Genomic DNA, 19,854 nt, shown 5'->3' with positions numbered 1-19,854 from the left:
AAGCATCCTTTGTTTTGCGACGAATTGTATTGTAGATTTCTTTTCCATCCACCGTATTATTAAGCACTTGTTCTTGATGCTGGTAAATAAGGGAGAAATCAGCAGGTTTTTTTTGTCTGTTTGTTTGTTTAAAGCTCAGGAATCAACTGTGAAACAATTAAACACTATGAAGCTGCAACCAAAAATATTATTGAACACTACCAATCTTTTATTATTGTTCTCTCGCGTTTTAACAAACCGATATAATTTAATACAATACCTTTGCCAGAAATGTAATATGACTATTTCTTGTGGAATGATTATACCAGAATAAACCTTATTTTTCTTATAAAATACAGACCAATGTTTACAAAGTAAGATCTGTATTTATTTAACATTAAATAGAAAGCATCACCTTTCACAGTGATTTATATAAAATTTACATAAGTCTTTAAAGGTTATTGAGCTTCTGGCTGTCTTCTATCAAAACTTTTGGGAATGAGTAATTAAGGATAAACTCTGAAGCAACAAGAATGGTGCAGAGCTAAATTAAAACAGTGATTTATACAAGAAGTTGTGCAGTCTCTCACTAACCTTATTTGCACTCATGTCCTAAATGAGTAACATTCTAACAGAAAACAATAGGAGAAAGCAGAAACACATTCATATAGAAAGCTAAAATCTGGAAATGTAAATATCAAGTTAGAACAGATAAAAGCCAAGCCAAGTTTGACCTTACTAAGTCAGCTGATCAAGAAGGACGTGGATCTGTTAGCACAGTACCAGAGGAGGGGAACGAAGTTTCCCATTTGTCTTCCCAAGTAACTTTTTGTTTGCTGAGAGCCTGCTTTCTAGGATGTAGGTGGAAATCTGCCTGCGGAGTGGAACTAGTGAATGAATTCCTTATTTTTCTTTGCTTGCATGTACGGCTTTTGCTTCACCTTTTAAACTGGTTTTATCTTGACCTATGAATTTTTCTCCCATTTGCCTTTCTTATTCTCTCCCCCATCCTGCACAGAGGGAGTGAGCAAGTAATTAGCTGCTGGCTAGGATCAACCCACCACAGAATTTTAGAGCAGCACAGACGTTTCTTTTGTGTTGGTGAAGAAAAGATTAAGCATTAAAAGTTGTATTTTTTTAAAGGGGAAAACTGTTGCTTAACTACCTTTAAACACTTAAAATGTATTTACGGAAACAAATTGTTATTCATTCAGTTAAAAAGTGGGAAAACAAAAACAAAGCCAAAAAAAGCAACAAAATTATTATAAAACATTTTAATCCACATATGAATAATCAGAATCCGACTTGCACAAATAGAATTGTGTATTAGTCAAGGACTCTGCCATTTGTATATGGACTGTCATAGCAGATGTTAAATTAATGTAAAGCTTATGTCTGTGTCCTGGTTTTGGCTAGGATGGAGTTAATTTTAGTCCTAATAGCTGGTATAGTGCTGTGAATTGGATTTAGGATGATAATAATGCTGGTAACACGCTGAAGTTTTAGTTGTTGCAAAGCAGTGCTTACACAGAGTCACGGACTTTTCAGCTCCTCATACTGCCCTGCCAGCAAGGAGGCTGGGGGTGCACAAGACTTTGGGAGGGGAGAGAACCAGGACAGCTGACCCAAACTGGCCAAAGGGATATTCCATACCATGTGACATCATGCTGAACAATTAACATGGGGTGGCTGGCCGGGGGGGACACCACTGCTCAGGGATGGGATGGGTATCGGTCAGCAGGTGGTAAGCAATTGCATTGTGCATCACTTGCTTTCTACACTATTATTGTAATTATTATCATAATCATTATTATTATTTCTCTTCCTTTTCTGTCCTATTAAACTGTCTTTATCTCAACCCACAAGTGTTTACTTTTTTTTCTCTCCTGATTCTCTCCCCCATCCCAGTGGGAAGTGTGTGGGGGTGTGAACGGCTGTGTGGTGCTTAGCTGCTTGCTGGGTTAAACCACAACAGTCTGAATAATAAATCTATCATTGATAATAATTCTGCATTAAGCAGGAGGTTGGACTAGATACAGCTTCTGAACAGCTTTTTTAATTGCGAAGTTTTTTAATGGAGTGAGTAACTGGCTATTATTTTTACAGGACATTGAGGTATATTTATGGATGTTTGCAGAAGTCTGTTCAAAACAAGTGGCCAACTAATACCACAATGAGAACAAGAGTTGTTAGGTACGTTACTTGTCATTTTGTTCTAAGTTGAAACTAATCTTTTAACGTCTCATTATTTTCACACTTCAGTGTGTTTATATATTTTTCTTTCAGTGCCAATTCTTTATAGCACTTACATGGGTTACAACATTATTTAAGATCATGATGGTGCTGGGTCATGATATCCCAATTAAGGTTTGAGAGCTTGCTAGATTTAGTTATGCTGTTAGAACCTTTGCTAGAAGTATAGTATAGAGTTCAGTATAGCTTTACTTAATAGCTTTAACTTAGAACTTACTTTTGCATTTTATGATTTTACAAACTAATCTAAAATATTGATTTCCTTTTTCATGTTGGGAAAGAGAAAAACTTATCTCAAAGTGATAATTAACCTTCGTGGTACCTCTAGAGAGCAGTGGCCTCTGAAGATGATGTTCCTGTTATATGCCATCTGGGAGAATCATGCCTTTTCCAGGAACTCCTGTTTAGTGCATCTTACACATTAAGATGAATATCCTTTAAAATGCAGACCCAACATAAAGAAACTAATATCTTCTCAGAAAGATGATTGGACTGTCATTAGATTTCACTGAGATACTATCTGCATTGTAATATATATAGCTCTCTGAATCAGTGAAGATTCCCAGTGCTGATCACTCAGAATCAACAGTGTTCATTTCTGCAAATATGTAATTCTATGGTGCCTAAGTTTTGTTCCATTTCTCTGCTCCAGCCCAGTCATGTTTAAATATTCTAGAACTTGTGTAAACATGTTGCAGGCTACTCAACCTGCCTTCTCTGAACTGGCAATGAGTACAAAAACTCCAGTCTGTGTTCATAAACCAATTGAATAATTAGTTCTTCCTTTAACACTGGTCAGTTGCCAGCCAGTGCAGGTCAAAAATCTTTGACAAAGATGAGGTCTTGGCACTGTCTTTCTAAATGATACTAGAGGTGTAAGGGTATCAGAGATGCATCTCTTCTACGTTTGCTTTACCTTTTTTTTTTCCAAGCCTAGCTTGATAGTAGACTAGCATCTGTCACTGATAATGATTTGCTGAGATTAATCTCTTACTGAACAGTCTTTCAGATGATTTGTCATTGGCTCTTGTTTATCACTGACTTATGTCATTCAGCATCCCATGGAGGGGGGAGGGGGATTGCCTTCAAATTGAGGCTGCTCTTATCAGAGGTGTTGGGACTAGCCTATTCCAAGGGTGTAGAACTTAAAAGCAAATACCATGTCTCTCTGTTCTTCCCTAACTCCAGAGACTGCCATGTGCCTTAAGTGGATACATCTGTCATTAAGAATTTTCCTGGGGTCTCTGCTGGATGCTATAAATACTGGCTCCCTTTCACATCACCTTAGCCTTCATAAGTGGATACTTGTGACTTGTCTCTAGAGTACAGTTTCTTGCAGCTTCCAGTGAAGAATATTATCTTTTATTGTACTGGTTTTGGTCCAATAAAGATTATGTATTCAGAGACAGGTGGGCATTTTTAAAGTGTCTGGGTAGCTTCCCTTCTATATCATTCAAAAAGTGCTGCCATTTCTGTCTGATTTTAAAAGCCCATGTGTAGGTATCGACTCATTCTTAATTTAGTTTGACAGGTATAAGAAGCACCAAATCTTCTGCATCTGCAAGGTCCATCTTAGGTTCATACCCCAGTTTACAGAATCACAGAATGGCCAAGGTTGGAAGGGACCTCTGAAGATGATCTAGTCCAACCCCCTCTGCCGATCAGGATCACCTAGAGCACATTGCACAGGATGGCATCCAGGCAGGTTTTGAATTTCTCCAGAGAAGGAGACTCCACAACCTCTCTGGGCAACCTGTTCCAGTGCTCTGTCACCCTCACAGTAAAGAAGTGCCCTCTCATATTCATCCGGAATATCCTGCTGTACTTCAGTTTGCGCCCTTGCCCTCTTGTCCGCTCGCTGGGCACAACTGAAGAGACCAGCTCCATCCTCTCAACACCCTCCCCTCAGATACTGATACACATTAATGAGGTCTCCCCTCAGTCTTCCCTTTTCCAGGCTAAACAGGCCCGGTTCTTTCAGCCTGTCCTCGTACGACAGGTGCTCCAGTCATCATCTTAGTAGCCCTCCAATCATCTTAGTAGCCCTCCTCTGGACTCGCTCCAGTAATTCTATGTCCCTCTTGTACTGGGTTGTCTTCAACTTCAGGCCATCTAAAAAAGAAATTGGTGCATGTTCTACGACTTCAAAATTATTTACTTCCTCATAGCTTCAAGTACATTCCATAGAAAATATTTTTGTTTCACACTGAGCCAGGACTTTTTTGTCATCCTGTAATCCATGGTTCTTGGAGAAATAGGAAACTTCTATAACACTATATGTCTTGGACAGACAGAAGGTGTGTTAACCTTACCGGTACATATCACTTCTGAGTAATTGTGGACAATGCCATCACTGTGTACTTATCAATAAGCAAGATATTGCAAGGTCCTCTTCCCTTTTTTTTTTTTAAGTGGTCAGGCTTTAGTATTGCTGTAGTGAAAAAGCAGTCTGTTGGTAGTGTACCCTGAACAAAACAAGAGATGAGTTAAATAGCTTTAGTTGGTCTATATGTCACTTCATTTTATAGCAATCTTCTAGAATCACAGTTAACCTCAGATGGATATTTTTTACTTTATCAGCTGTCAACAGGAAGTTAGATTTTTCTCATGCTAAACTAAAGGCTATTTTGGGTTTCTGTTAAGTTTCTAGTTCTGCAAACTGAGTGCTTTTCTCCAGCTTTTCCAGAAAGTAGCTGATCTAGGATAATAATGTACTGTTATCAGTATATGGCTCAGTTTAAGCTGAAATAAGGCTATGTTGCTGCCAAAAAAAGAGGTTCTGTTCTGACTGCACTCTTGCTTTCCTTACATTGGCTTGGGGGAGCAAGTGGCTACAGGTTCAATTACTTGTAGACAGTGGAACACTTTTGGGAGGTAGGAGACCAAGTTTTCCTCCTTCTTAAAGCCAGTGCAGTCTTACACCACGGACATCAGTATGGCTTTACAGTTAAGCTTTTCCCAAGTGATTTCAGAAGTTCACCTTAATTGGGAAATCAATATGCCTGTTTTTATTTCATTTTTTTATAAAAGTTGAAATCATAACAAGACATTCATAATTAACAAACATTTTCATGAGGGTGCAGGCTGGTTGTTTGTCACCTGTCTCAAAAAGGTTTCCACATTGACTTAAATGCTTAAAGACTACATACTTTTACATTAATTTTTTAACTTCATTATTGAACAAACTACAATTTTCTTCCCATTTCAGTGGCTTTGTTTTTCTCCGACTGATTTGTCCTGCTATACTGAACCCAAGGATGTTTAATATCATCTCAGGTGACTATGCTTCAGATTAAATCCATGCTTTATGTAGTAATAGGCATGAACTTACTTTAGTGCCTAATTTAACAAAATATGAATTCTTTTGAACACTGTGTCCAAAGCTATGTTATCCATATTAATTTACTGACTTTCTCACTAAGGGACCCAGCACATGGTTTTTACTCTCAAAGGTTAGACAGTGTTTATTCCCAAGGTCTTGTTTTAAAGTCATGTCCAGTCCCCCCGTCTCCCCAAAAAACTGTTGATATTTAAAAGATATAATATTGAACTCTTACTTTAGCAGTTTGTAATATATTCGGGGGGGGGGGGGACGAGGGGGGGATGACACACAATACGACACGATCAAAACAACAGCAAAAAGCCACAAACACATCTCTTAAATCAACAAGATCTATAAAGTTGAAAAGGTCTGCAGAGCCTGGAATACATTTATGAACCTAAAAAAATATGCTTGAGTAATTTGTCTGACATTTTTGCTTAAATAACTTCTAGAAGTTGGAGAAGTCTCTACTTTGAGTCATTAAGTACAGTCAGTCTCAAGTAAGGAATCTTAAATATGAGAGGTATAATAGTATATAAGAAGGGTGTGTTGTGCGGACTTACGATAGTAATCTTGTTTGTCAAAGGCCATACTTAGGCAAGCCAATAAGAACCATTAAACCAAATGTTAAAGTGTTGCATACAGAAAGCGTTACCTGTTTTTTTGATGCTTTCTTTGTAGTGTCTATATCAGTAAATAAAACAGTGACAGGGACTATTCCTTTGCTAGAACAGCGTTGTGAAATTGCTATACTGGTCTGTGGCAGGATTCTGGCCAATACTGGATAGCATTCTCCTAAACAGTTCTTAGGTGTGATTTGGGTGTTCACATGCATCAGAGAACCATGTCTGACATAGTTGGCATGGGGCTGCTGTGAAGCTTTAAGGGTCAGGACACGGATTCTTCCATGGCAGTTCGCTTAAGCACCTAGAAATATCTCTGGGGTTTTTAACTTAAATGTAGTTGAAGTCTTACAGATGCAACAACTACTGTGTGTGTTATTGTTATTCTAGACATAATGCTGTGTTGAAGGGATTTCAGGTTTTTAAGTTTTGCTGTATTCCTTGTGTGAGAGGAAGAAAGGAAAGGCATTAAAACTACTGGTGGGAAAACCATAGTACTAAAATATTGGGATATCTGAGTTCTGTAGTTTTAAAAAGTTTGCATATGTTATACTTCATCCATACCCTTTTTTTTTGCTAGTCGGTCAAGGGAAGTGATTGTCCCGCTCTACTTTGCGCTGGTGCGGCCTCACCTCGAGTACTGTGTGCAGTTCTGGGCACCACAGTACAAAAAGGACATTAAACTGTTGGAGAGTGTCCAGAGAAGGGCTACAAAGATGGTGAAGGGCCTAGGGGGGAAGATGTATGAGGAGCGGCTGAGGTCACTTGGCCTGTTCAGCCTGGAGAAGAGGAGGCTGAGGGGAGGCCTCATCGCGGTCTACATCTTCCTCACGAGGGGGAGTGGAGGGGAAGGCATCGATCTATTCTCTTTAGTCACCAGTGATAGGACCCGAGGGAATGGAGTCAAGCTGAGGCAGGGGAAGTTTAGGCTAGACATCAGGACGAGGTTCTTCACTGAGAGGGTGGTCGCACACTGGAACAGGCTCCCCAGGGACGTAGTCACTGCACCAAGCCTGTCTGAATTTAAGAAGAGATTGGACTGTGCACTTAGTCACATGGTCTGAATTTTTTGGTAGACCTGTGTGATGCCAAGAGTTGGACTCAATGATCCTTAAGGGTCCCTTCCAACTCGGGATATTCTATGAGTCTATGATTCTATGATTTTTTCTTTTGCATACTAAGTATGCAGATGGCACTAAATTAGGAGGAGCTGTTGACTCCCTTGAGGGTAGAGAGGACTTGCAGAGAGATCTTGACAAATTTGATGGTTGGGCAATCACCAACCACGTGGAATTTAACAAGAGCAAGTGCTGGATTCTGGACCTGGGATGGGGCAACCCTGGATATATATAAAGACTGGGGGACGAGAGGCTGGAGAACCTTTCATCTCCAGTGGGTGATCTGGGGGTTCTAGTTGACAGCAAGTTGAATATGAGAATATGAATATAAGTTGAAGAGTGTGCCCTGGCAGCCAAAAGGGCCAACCATATCCTGGGGTGCGTTAAGCACAGTATAGCTAACCAGTCAAGGGAAGTGATTGTCCCACTCTACTCTGTGCTGGTGCAGCCTCACCTTGATTACTACGTACAGTTTTGGGCACCACAGTGTAATAACTGTATAAAACTATTAGAGTGTGTCCAAAGGAAGGTAACAAAGATGGTGAAGGGTCTAGAGGGTAAGACGTATAAGGAGTAGCTGAAGTCCTTTGGTTTGTTAAGCTTAGAGAAGAGACTGAGGGGTGACCTCATCACGGTCTACAACTTCCTCACGAGGGGAAGCGGAGGGGGAGGCACTGATCTCTTCTCTCTGGTGACCAGTGATAGGACCCAAGGGAATGGCATGAAGCTGTGACAGGGGAGGTTCAGGTTGGATATTACAGAATCACAGAATCACAGAATCGTCTAGGTTGGAAGAGACCTCCAAGATCATCGAGTCCAACCTCAGCCCTAACACTGACAAGTCCTACACTAAACCATATCACTAAGTTCAACATCTAAACGTCTTTTAAAGACCTCCAGGGATGGTGACTCAACCACTTCCCTGGGCAGCTCATTCCAATGCCTAACAACCCTTTCAGTAAAGAAGTTCTTCCTAATATCCAACCTAAAACTCCCCTGGCGCAACTTTAGCCCATTCCCCCTCGTCCTGTCACCAGGCACATGGGAGAATAGACCAACCCCCACCTCTCTACAGCCCCCTTTAAGGTACCTCTAGAGAGCGATGAGGTCTCCCCTGAGCCTCCTTTTCTCCAGGCTGAACAACCCCAGCTCCCTCAGCCGCTCCTCGTAAGACTTGTTCTCCAGACCCCTCACCAGCTTCGTTGCCCTTCTCTGGACTCTCTCGAGCACGTCCATGTCCTTCCTGTAGCAAGGGGCCCAAAACTGAACACAGTACTCGAGGTGCGGCCTCACCAGAGCCGAGTACAGGGGGACAATCACCTCCTTAGACCTGCTGGCCACACTGCTTCTTATGCAAGCCAGGATGCTGTTAGCCTTCTTGGCCACCTGGGCACACTGCTGGCTCATATTCAGCTGCCTATCAACCAATACTCCCAGGTCCTTCTCTGCCAGGCAGCTTTCCAGCCACTCATCTCCCAGCCTGTAGCGCTGCTTGGGGTTGTTACGCCCCAGATGCAGGACCCGGCACTTGGCCTTGTTGAACTTCATGAAGTTGACCTCAGCCCATCGGTCCAGCCTATCCAGATCCTCCTGCAGAGCCTTGCTTCCCTCGAGCAGATGGACACACGCACCTAACTTGGTGTCATCTGCAAACTTACTGAGGGTGCACTCGATCCCCTCATCCAGGTCATCGATAAAGATATTAAAGAGGACTGGCCCCAGCATTGAGCCCTGGGGGACTCCACTAGTGACCGGCCTCCAACTGGATTTGGCTCCATTCACCACAACTCTTTGGGCCCGGCCATCCAGCCAGTTTCTAACCCAACAAAGCGTACGCCAGTCCAAGCCACGAGCAGCCAGTTTCTTGAGGAGAATGTTGTGGGAAACGGTGTCAAAAGCCTTACTGTAGTCAAGGTAGATCACATCCACAGCCTTCCCCTCAGCCACCAAGCGCGTCACTTGGTCATAGAAGGAGATCAGGTTCGTCAAGCAGGACCTACCTTTCATAAACCCATGCTTTCATCAACCCATTAGGAAAAAGTTCTTCACTGGGAGGGTGGTTGGGCACTGGAATAGGTTCCCCAGGGAAATGACCATGGCACCGAGCCTGTCGGAGTTCAAGAATCATTTATATAGTGCTCTCAAACATATAGTTTGATTTTGGGGTTGTTCCTGTGTGGAGCCAGGAGTTGGACTTAATGATCCTTGTGGGTCCCTTCCAACTCAGGACATTCTTTGACTCTATTCTATGATTTCTCCCTTTATTTGGCAAAGATCATACCAACCTAGAGAGCATTTGGTTTGCAATAGCCATTGTTTTTTCTCCTTCTCTCCATAACACTTTCTAAATTTTACCAGTAAAATGCTGATTTGGAAATAGGAAGAAATCAGAAATCACTTGTGTCAGAAACACTTTTTGGGAGAATACTTTTCCTTTTCCCCCTTTATAGATAGTTTTTTAGACCATGTAACATTTTCTGTCCTCTCTCTATACTGAATGAGGCCTGTCAGTCCAAAAGTTTCTTTCACCTTGTAATGATTTTCATACAGGCTTTGACAAAAGCATTTAAGAACCATTGCCTGGTACATGGTGATCCTTTCTTTAGTATTTTTTATCATCTTCAGATTTGTGAGTTATGTATTTTTGAACTTGGGGACTACATTGAGACCACTATGTCTTAAGCTGTAAATGGAGTTGTTATCCAATAATTTGTGTTATCCCTTTAAAGCTTGTCTGTAAATTGTTAGTCCTGTTCAGAAGTCCAGCTAATATTCTCAGCTATCGCTAAGGTAAACTTACAGACTCTATGTAGGGTTGTTAGAGCTGTTCAAAAAAAAAGGGGGCTCTTTCTTTTTGGGGCAAAGCTTCTAACATACTTTTTCCTGTAATAAGGAAAAAAATATATATTCTGAAATCTGCATGTATAGATAGAGTTCAGTTTCAGTAGCAACGTGCCTGTTCTATCATCTGAACTGCTGTTCTCAAAAATATTGAAAAAGTTAATTCCTTTGTTTCAAACTTGATTTTTAAAAAAGAATACTCTTCTTTAGATCAATTATCTTCATCTTGAAGTTCCCAATTCTAAGGCTAGTAATGTTTTCCAGAATTGCTTCTTCGAAGGGATGTCTAGCACTGGATGCTATGAACAGCTGAGAGTAGTTGCATTAGTGCCTCAGTCTAAGCTCCAGCTAGGCCTAAAAAGTTTGAACTTAATTGCAGTGCTGAGTAGGGTAGGGAGCAGTAAGACAGAGAGCATCAAAAGATGCGGACAGACAATGAACAGTATATAGTATTCTTATGAAGTACTGCAAAATTTAGAGTTTATATAATAATTGTGTTAGTTTTGGAACACTTAAATGGCCAGTAAGCAGAAAGCCAAATTTGACTATAACTGTTTATAAAAACAACAACAAAAAACCGAACCTACACTTAACACTAATCTTAGTTTAAAACCAGAAGCAATAGTAGCAGGATATTCTTGCATTTGATTTGTACAGTAAATAACTATGCTTTCATGCAAATACAAACCAGGACCGCATGCAATCTTTAGTCTATTTTCCCTGTACTAGTAATTTCCCGTATAATTTGCATAACAATGCAGGACCCACTTATGTGTGTATGGATAAATAAGGAAAAGGGTAAAATCAATTATTTTATTATATCCTAAGAACAAATAATCCTCCTTTTAACAGAGTTGCTTTATTTTTTTTTTTTGTGAAAAGACTTTCCACTTAATTCATAGAACTTCTGTTAACCTAAGGCTTCTGAGGAACACTTTCTTACTTTGTTCTGTAAGCAACTAGTACAGAAAGTCAGATATGCATATTAATTTTTGTGGACATAATTACTAAAAAAACAAGTTTTACTTGACCATGACAACATTCAAATTATTTAATTCCATGATAAAAACAAATTGGAGAAGAGATTAACTTTCATGTGACTGCTGGTAGTTTTAAATTAAATGGCCAGTAACTCTCTGCTTTCTATTTCTGTCAGATTCTCCTTCCCCTACTGCTGCAAGAACGTTGACACTGGTCGCCAAGTCTGTGCAAAATTTAGCAAATCTGGTTGAGTTTGGAGCTAAGGTGAATATAATTCTATACAGAACAGCCTAGAACTGCACTGTCAATACATTTCAATGTTCCTGTTTAATACAGGCAAAAATCTATTGCTGTTTGGTTGTACAAAGCCTAATGTGTGACCTGGGTGTCTTCATCAGCAAGGAGACCTTGTTCCTGCAGTTCATCCAATCCTCTTCAGTTGGAGCTCAACAGGGAGCTAATTTAAACTAGAGCAGTAGCATAAAGTCTGTCTGCATTGGGAAGAGGAATCAATCATTTTGAGAATGAATCATCTAGAAATTGGTGTGAACGGTTTGGTGCATACCATGAGGATTTTGAATCTGGTAGTATGAACAACAGAAATAGTCTGTTAAAATAATTGATGAACCAATGACCATACTAGTAGGTGTTATAGAGTGTAATGCAACCATATTTTCTTTCTATGAGAATGGATAAACTCAGACATTTGTTCCAAAGACAACAATGGAAGTAGTGGACTGTTTTGTCTGTCAGTGACTAAAATGGTAGCAGCCATACCCTAGTATTTTTGGTGTTGGAGTTGGAAAAGTAGGAGAGGAGAGGCAGGCAGCCATCCCTCTGCAAAGAAAACAGCTATGTAATGGTAAAATGGGTAAATTTTCTTTAGGAATATCCATATCAAAAAGACAACTGAGAAATGCTAAAGCAGAAATCTGTGATTAGAAGGAATCTGTTCAAGAAAGGTGTATCATCTGCCTTAAGTAGATGATAGCAGACTTTTTTGCATTTCCACTGATTATTTGATGTCAAAAAGGGGAGACATCTTTCAGTAATATTGGTATGCCTCTGTACAGAACCTTAAAAGAAAATGGATATAGAATGTATTTTATAGAATATATGTAATAATTCACTTTCAAATTGAGATCATGTAATAATTCTCTTTCAAACTAAGACCAATCAGGAAGAAACATCCAGCTGGATATAGAGTATTTAATTCTGAAACAAATGAATAACTGTCAACCTGTCCATCTGCACCCCCCCACACACACACACACTTTTGCTCTACTTATTCCTTAGAGTGGCATTTTTCTATTGGTACAGCATTTTGAAACACCACTTTTATTTGTACTCATCTTCATATTGCATGACATAAATTTGTAAATCAGTTTTACAAGTTACACCAAAAAGCCTCAGCTTTTAATAAAGTCTCTATTGCATCACTAAAAGAATGCCAGCAGTAACTGGTCTGTTCTGGTTCCCAAGCCTCAGCTTGGTTGAACAATACATTTGTTGACGTAAGCATAATGAAAGATAGTGAGTTCAGGCTGCCATTATAAAGCTGCTTGTTTGACACTCGCAAGTTGGAATGTAAGCATTAATGGAAGAACAAGAAGGAGGGCACTTATTTCCAGATGTTACCTCTGAAAGTTGTTGTTTGTTTTTGTTTTTTTTATTGAAGCTATGTATTGGAGAAATGTCCATCTTGAAATTTTAAATTTCTGAAATATTTGTGTCACTGTGCCTATATAAACAATTTCAGAATACATCTGGAATACAAAAAAAAAAAAAAAGTGTGTAGTATTTTGACATTTGGTACACCAGTCATTATAAATTCACTTGAAAAAATAAAATTACTCCAGATGACACATTTGTGTTTTGTAGTGTCACATCTCTGATGACAATGCATTCACTTTAGATATGACTAAATTGATATTGATTTGTTCTAATAAATACTTTTAAAAATTACTAGGAGCCATATATGGAGGGGGTAAATCCATTCATCAAGAGTAACAAACACCGTATGATCATGTTCTTAGATGAACTTGGGGTAAGTTCTTTTTTTTTTTTTTTAAATCTTTTTAATCTATTGGAAGCTATTGGAATTTGCATAGCAACATCATAAATGAAAATTCTTTACAGTTCTTAACTAGCTCAAATGCATCATCTTCCACACAATTTTGAATGCTTGCTACTGAAAAACTTCTTATCCATGTTTAGGAACTGCGGATTGCTCTTGGCCTGTCACACAGAATTAAAACCATCAAATGTCTTGGGGGGTTGGAATCATTTAGCATTGCTGTATATATGAGATCTATTTGAGCTTTTCCCTGAAGATTAGGGCTTTTGGCCAAAACTACCCTTCTTTTATATTTTAACTACCCTTCTTTTATATTTTATAACAAATTACATGTAAGAATTTGTTTTATGGTTTTGACCAGACATCTAAAAAAAGATGTTTTTTTTTAAAAAAAAGTATTATGTTCAGTTGTAGTTATACATTACCGAATGTGTCTCTGCATGTATTCTAGATCTTGTATTTTAAAAGAAAATAATTGCAGTTCACTTCAAAACTGTTACTGTTTTGTATATGGTAGCTATAATAAGACTACGGAGCTCATGTTTGTGCATATGTCTATATATGTGTGTGTGTATATATATGTATGCGTTTAAATTGAGAATTTGTTTTAAAAATTAAGATGAAAGAAATGTGCCTAGCTTCCTGAATTGATCCATTAAGTGGCCTAGAAGACACAGCAGAATTTTTTGATAATCTATAAGAATGAGTGTTTGAAGCGTGTCAATTAGATCAATTGCCGTATGTCACCTTTTTCTGGTTAAATGGCAACTTCTTACATATATTATGATATACTGTTTTTTCTTTAAATGACAGATTCAATACAAGGACTCTGAAAACTTCATTTTTAAAATAACTGATTAATCTACTGTTGTAATATGAATCTCTGTTCTCAGTATCTTTCTGGTCAGCTTAGAGGCAGCATAGCAACATCAGACCTTTTAGTAGAACCCTCCTACTAGGAATAGGAATTGCTGTTTATTTATTAATCACTCCACGTGAAATGTGTAACCATAATTAAAATGTCTTTGTTAAATATATGCTTGTGGAGAGAAGGAAATATATAATTTGTATTATATAAAATGAGCAAGAAAACTTAATTGTGAAGAAAAACATTACAGTACTTGTTCGCAGTATTGAAACAACTGTAGAACAGTAATTTCCAGTATGCCTGGGTACTCACCATTCTAAGTCTGCTCTCATAATTTTTGTTAAAGAATGTTCCTGAGCTTCCAGACACTACAGAACACTCTAGAACTGATTTATCACGTTATCTGGCAGCCTTGCATGAGATGTGTGTGGCACATTCAGATGAACTTCGGACACTCAGTAATGAGCGAGGTGTAATGCAGGTAAACTACAATGGTTAACAAAAATCATGAGTCTTGAGTTATTGCTTAATATCACGATTCTTTTGTAATATTTCTGGTCAGTAGTGTGAGTGATAAAAGTTGTAATATGTACTTTTCACAAGGAGGTAGGTAGCTGTAAAGGTAAATGGCTGGTTTTGGCTGGGATAGAGTTAATTTTCATCCTAATAGCTGTTACGGTGCTATGTTTTGGATTTAGGATGAGAATGTTGATAACACAACCATGTTTTAGTTGTTGCAGAGCAATGCTTACACTAAGTCAAGGACTTTTCAGCTTCTCATACCGCCCTGCCAGCAAGGAAGCTGGGGGTGCACAAGAAGCTGGGAGGGGACAGAACCAGGACAGCTGACCCAAACTGGCCAAAGGGATATTCTATACCATGTCATGTCATGATGAACAATAAAACTGGGAGAGTTGGCCATGAAGGCTGCCCCTGCTCAGGGACTGGCTGGGCATTGGTTGGCAGGTGGTGAGCAACTGCATTGTGCATCACTTGTTTTGTATATTCTTTTATCATAATTAATATTATTTTCCCTTCCTTTTCTCTCCTATTAAACTGTCTTTATCTCACCCAATGAGTTTTACCTTTTTCCCATTCTCTCCCTCATCCCACTGTGGGGGAGTGAGCAAACAGCTATTTGGTGCTTAGCTGACTGCCTGGTTAAACCACAATAGTAAAGAAGCTCAAAACTATGGACTAAGTATTTATGCAATAAAACCAAAATGTTTTACAGGGGTGCTTTTTAGTTTCCAGAAGAAGCTTTTACTTTTTAGAGGAAGCCTAAACCCAAGAAATTACTGTCTCCTGACAGGCTCTCTGGGTCACTAGTTTTTTAGGACCTTTTTTTTAATCGAGAACTAAATTTACTTTTAGACACCTTAGGTGTCTATCACTAATTCACTTCTGCTTCCTGATTTATTACATTTGTAAACAAACAGGGCCAACTTCTCTAGCAAGCGCTATAAATGACTCTTCTGTTCCAACTATTAAGCAAATGTACTATTGTGGTGGTTTTACCGTGCTAGGCAGCTGAACTCCACCACAACCACTCTTTCACTCCCCCTCCGCAGAAGACAAGGGGAAGAAGTAAAGGAAAGAACAACTCACGGGTTGAGATAAGGATAATTTAATTAAAGGGAAAAATAATTATTACGGAAAGATTATTACTAATTAAACAATTTAACTAAAGGGAAATAAGGGAAAGGGGAAAAGGGAGGGGGAAAGGGAAAGAAAAAAATAAAACAAGTAAAGGCTGTGTGGAAGTGCAGAGGAAAGAAATTACTCTCTACTTCCCACAAATGAGCGATCCTTGACCACGTCCTTCAAGCAGGGACTCAACGCACGTAGCCGGTGTTCGGGAGGACAGATGTTTTCACAACGAGAGCCCACCCCTCCCCTCTTCTTCCTTTTTCCACCTTTTATTGCTGAGTGTGACATCATATGGTATGGAATATCCCTTTGGTTGGTTTAGGTCAGCTGCCCTGGTGATGTTGCTTTCTCACTTTTTGTCCACCCCCTAGGAGGGTTAGAGAGAGTCCTGATGCTGTGCCAGCACTGCTCAGCAGCAGACACAACACTGGTGTGATACCAGTGCTGTTCTAGCTACAAGTGCAGAGCACAGCACTGTATGGGCTGCTGCAGGGAAAGTTAACTCCCCAGCTAGACCCAGTACAACTGTAAATTATTATATTACACAGTAATATTTTTTGGTATGCTTGGCTATTATACTGTGTTGTGAAAGAGATAAGTAGTCTACCCTTTTTAATGCTAATGATTTGGGAGCAGGGGCAGTTGCACTTTTTGTTTAGAGATGGTCTTCCTTAAATTAGTATCAGCTTAAAGTTTTTCTTTAATGACTCTTTCAAAGAGGTGAAGTTTTGGGAATAGTTTGTAATTTCACTGTTTCAAAATGCCTTCTTGTAATCAGATTTCTTATTCTTGGGGTTTAAAGACTGGGCTTCCTATACCCTGACACTTTGAAGGCCTTAATTTAAACCCAGGTAGATGATAAATCTATATTTCTTTCTCCAGGCAGCAGATGAATGTCATTACTCAAATTTCAGTAGTAATGTTTTTTGGGTTTTGTTTTGTTTTTAAACAAGGGGGTTACTTCAAACTTTTATATGATTTTGTAAAATGTGAAAATACATTTGTATTTAATCATCTTTGGCAGAAAAAAGCTCAAGGAATTAAAAATGAAATAATGTTTCATTACAGCAGTTCAAATCTAATCCTGTTTAATAACTACTACAATTTACCTCTTTGGTGGCATTAGGGAAAAAAATCATCATATTCAAGTTCATAATTCATTCACAGCTACTAGTAGTCTTGGCAAGTCAAAAACAATGGCTAGACTGGCATGCAGGATAATAGAAGCTTTCAATACTACATACGTGTCACTTAAAGATAAGGGATATTTCTTTTACAAGGCCTGTATCTGAAGTACTTAATGATTACAGATGTGATACTGTTTCCTCAATACTTATTTCTACTTCAGAGGACTAATTTCTTCTTGTGGGTTTCCATAAAGAAAACTCTTGATTTATTTTTTTCTTTCCTTTTCCTCCTGTCAGTGAGGTTAAGTTGGTTAACGTTCAGGTTAAGTTGGCAAGATTTAATGGGTCTCCATGGGTGCTGATAAATTTCATATTGCTGTTTTACAGTTGCCTTTTGAAGTAATGTCTTAATAACAAGGGAACTGGAGCTGTGGTGGTTTTGGTGTGTGTGTGTTGATATATATTTTAAACTATCTAATTACAAGTCTGGTAGGCTAATGTTGATGGTTCTCAAGCAAGGTGTTTGTTTTTCTCTAGTTGCTAATGTAGGGTTGTACTCTTTTTTTCTACAGCATGTTCTTAAGAAGTTGTTGGCTATTACAGAACTGCTTCAACAAAAACAAAATCAGTATTCAGTGTCTAATAACATCAGGTAGCAACCTGAATTCTGCATGGATCCAGCATGTCTAACATGGCAACTCACACCAGTATCACTTTTGTTTTTTTGCTCTTGCCAAAAACAGCACACCCTGTCACATTACCAGTGATGTGTGAACTATGCAAAGAGAAAACAAAGATCCTGTTAGTGAATGATTGTACCAGCAGCTTTTTAAGCTGTGCGGAACAGTTGAACTTTTCCTCTTGGAACCAGTTCTTATAACCTCTGAGCCTTGGTGTACAGTTTACCTTCTGCAAAGAAAATGCTGTGACTGTCTTGAACTTGAAAAATTACTTTCAGCACCTCTAATTGCCAAAGCTTTTCTGTCTTGTTGGAAAAGAATTATCAACTGACAAGGAAAGAAATGCATTGTTTTGACAGCTACATATAATGGGATAACATTTCTTACTGTAATTTCTGACTGGTTACAATTATTATGGCTTTGACCGTTTCAACCACTTGAACTTGTATTTACAGTTTGTAGACTTTGATGGTTATAGTAAGAACAATTGTTGTTGTACACTTTTTATACCATGCTGTTTCTCTTGCTGGAATCTTGTTAAAAGACAATATGCAGAATGGGTCTTTTCAGCTTTATTCTTTAATGTGCCACTGATTCAGTCTAAATTCTTACATTAAGGACTATATCCATCCAGATAAATCACAATGCTTTTGTAAAATGTTTACAACAGTAAATAATTTTAATTCAATAAATTTACTATTGTATCAGATGTGCATGCATCCATTAAAACATTTTATAAAATAAATGTAGGTCAGTCTTCTGTGTAATGTAAGCTTACCACAAATCTTATTTTTAAACATGAAATATAAGTTTTTACATAATCAAGCTGCAGATAGACTCTTTGTGGAAATTAGCTAACCTTGGCTGCTGTGGAAATTTTTATAGTGTCTACCTAAATAATACTTTGAAATGTTCATACAGTGTCACATTATAAGTCAGTAATTGAGAATCATAGAATCTTAGAATAGTTTGGGTTGGAAGGGACCTTAAAGATCATCTAATTCCAACCCTCCTGCCGTGTGCAGGGATACCTTCCAATAGACCAGGTCACCCAAAGCCCCAACTAACCTGGCCTTGAACACCTTCAGGGATGGGGCATCCACAACATCACTGGGAAACCTGTTCCAGTGCCTCACTACCCTCTGAGTGAAGAATTTCTTCCTAATGTTTAATCTAAATCTCCCCTCTTTTAGTTTAAAGCTGTTCCCCCTTGTCCTATCACTACACTCCCTGATAGAGACCCTCCCCATCTTTCATGTAGGCCCCCTTTAGGTACTGGAAGACCACTATAAGGTCTCCCCAGAGTCTTCTCTTCTCCAGGCTTAACAAACCCAACTCCCTCAGCCTCTCTTCATAGGAGAGCCCTCTGATCATCTTTGTGGCCCTCTTCTGAATCCGTTCCAACAGGTCCATGTCTCTTGTGCTGGGGGCCCCAGAACTGTACTCAGTACTGCAAGTTGGGCCTCACAAGAGCAGAGTAGAGAGGGAGAATCATCTCCCTCGACCTGCTGGCCATGCTTCTTTTGATGCAGTCCAGTTGGCTTTCTGGGCTGCAAGTGCACATTGCTGGCTCCTGTCCAGCTTTTTGTCCACCAGTACCCCCAAGTCCTTCTCTGCAGGGCTGTTCTCAATCCATTCATCATCCAGTCTGTACTGATGTTTGGGATTGCCCTGACCCAGGTGCAGGACCTTGCACTTTGCCTTGTTGAACTTCATGAAATTTGCATGGGCCCACCTCTCAAGCCTGTCAAGGTCTTTCTGGATAGCATCCCTTCCCTCTAGCATATCAACTGTACCACTTAACTTGGTGTCATCAGCAAACCTGCTGAGGGTTCACTCAAATCCCACTGTCCATGTCACCAGAAAAGATGTTAGTCCTGGTCCCAATACAGACCCATGAAGGAGACAACTTGTCACTGGTCTCCACCTGGACTTTGAGCTGTTGACCGCATCTCTCTGGATGCAACCATCCAGCCAATTCTTTATCCACCAAAGAGTCCACCCATCAAATCCATGTATTCCACTTCAGAGACAAGGATGTTATGGGGGAACTATATTTCATGTTCAATGTGGTGTCCAGCAGGACCCCCAGGTCCTTTTCTGCAAAGCTGCTTTCTAGCTGGGTGGTCCCTGGTGTGTACTGGTGCCTGGGGTTATTCCTTCACAAGTTCAGTATTCTGCACTTGGCTTTGTTGATCTTAATTAGTTTCTCATGGGCCCACCTCTCAAGCCTGTCCAGGACCCTCTGGATAGCATCCATTCCATCCAGAGTGTTGACTGCACCACACAGCTTAGTGTCATCGGCAAACTTGCTGAGGGTGCACTCAATCCCACG

The 19,854-nt window shown here is 39.4% G+C and overlaps 1 protein-coding gene across 6 annotated transcripts in view; it reads left to right on the top strand.

The window, feature by feature from the left end:
• The window catches only part of LOC308184719 (ras GTPase-activating protein 1), a 104,617-nt gene extending 86,353 nt beyond the window's left edge, over nucleotides 1-18,264 (top strand). For 4 of the 6 annotated variants that reach the window (XM_080572086.1, XM_080572087.1, XM_080572089.1 and 1 more), the window contains 6 exons: nucleotides 2,086-2,172; nucleotides 5,441-5,508; nucleotides 11,293-11,381; nucleotides 13,087-13,164; nucleotides 14,409-14,543; nucleotides 17,412-18,264. In XM_080572086.1, coding sequence (XP_080428212.1) covers nucleotides 2,086-2,172; nucleotides 5,441-5,508; nucleotides 11,293-11,381; nucleotides 13,087-13,164; nucleotides 14,409-14,543; nucleotides 17,412-17,495 — 541 coding nt within the window. In that variant the 3' untranslated portion in view covers nucleotides 17,496-18,264. Of the gene's footprint in view, nucleotides 1-2,085; nucleotides 2,173-5,440; nucleotides 5,509-11,292; nucleotides 11,382-13,086; nucleotides 13,165-14,408; nucleotides 14,544-17,411 lie in introns of those variants that run through there. The other 2 variants (XR_013942887.1, XR_013942888.1) reach the window with 1 other exon arrangement.
• The last annotated feature ends 1,590 nt before the right edge of the window (nucleotides 18,265-19,854 follow it).

The sequence above is a fragment of the Anser brachyrhynchus genome (assembly GCF_964034855.1).
Source record: "Anser brachyrhynchus genome assembly, chromosome: W".
Classification (NCBI taxonomy): Eukaryota; Metazoa; Chordata; class Aves; order Anseriformes; family Anatidae; genus Anser; species Anser brachyrhynchus.
Note: the sequence above shows the minus strand (reverse complement) of the source record. Positions and strands in the feature narration are given on the sequence as shown.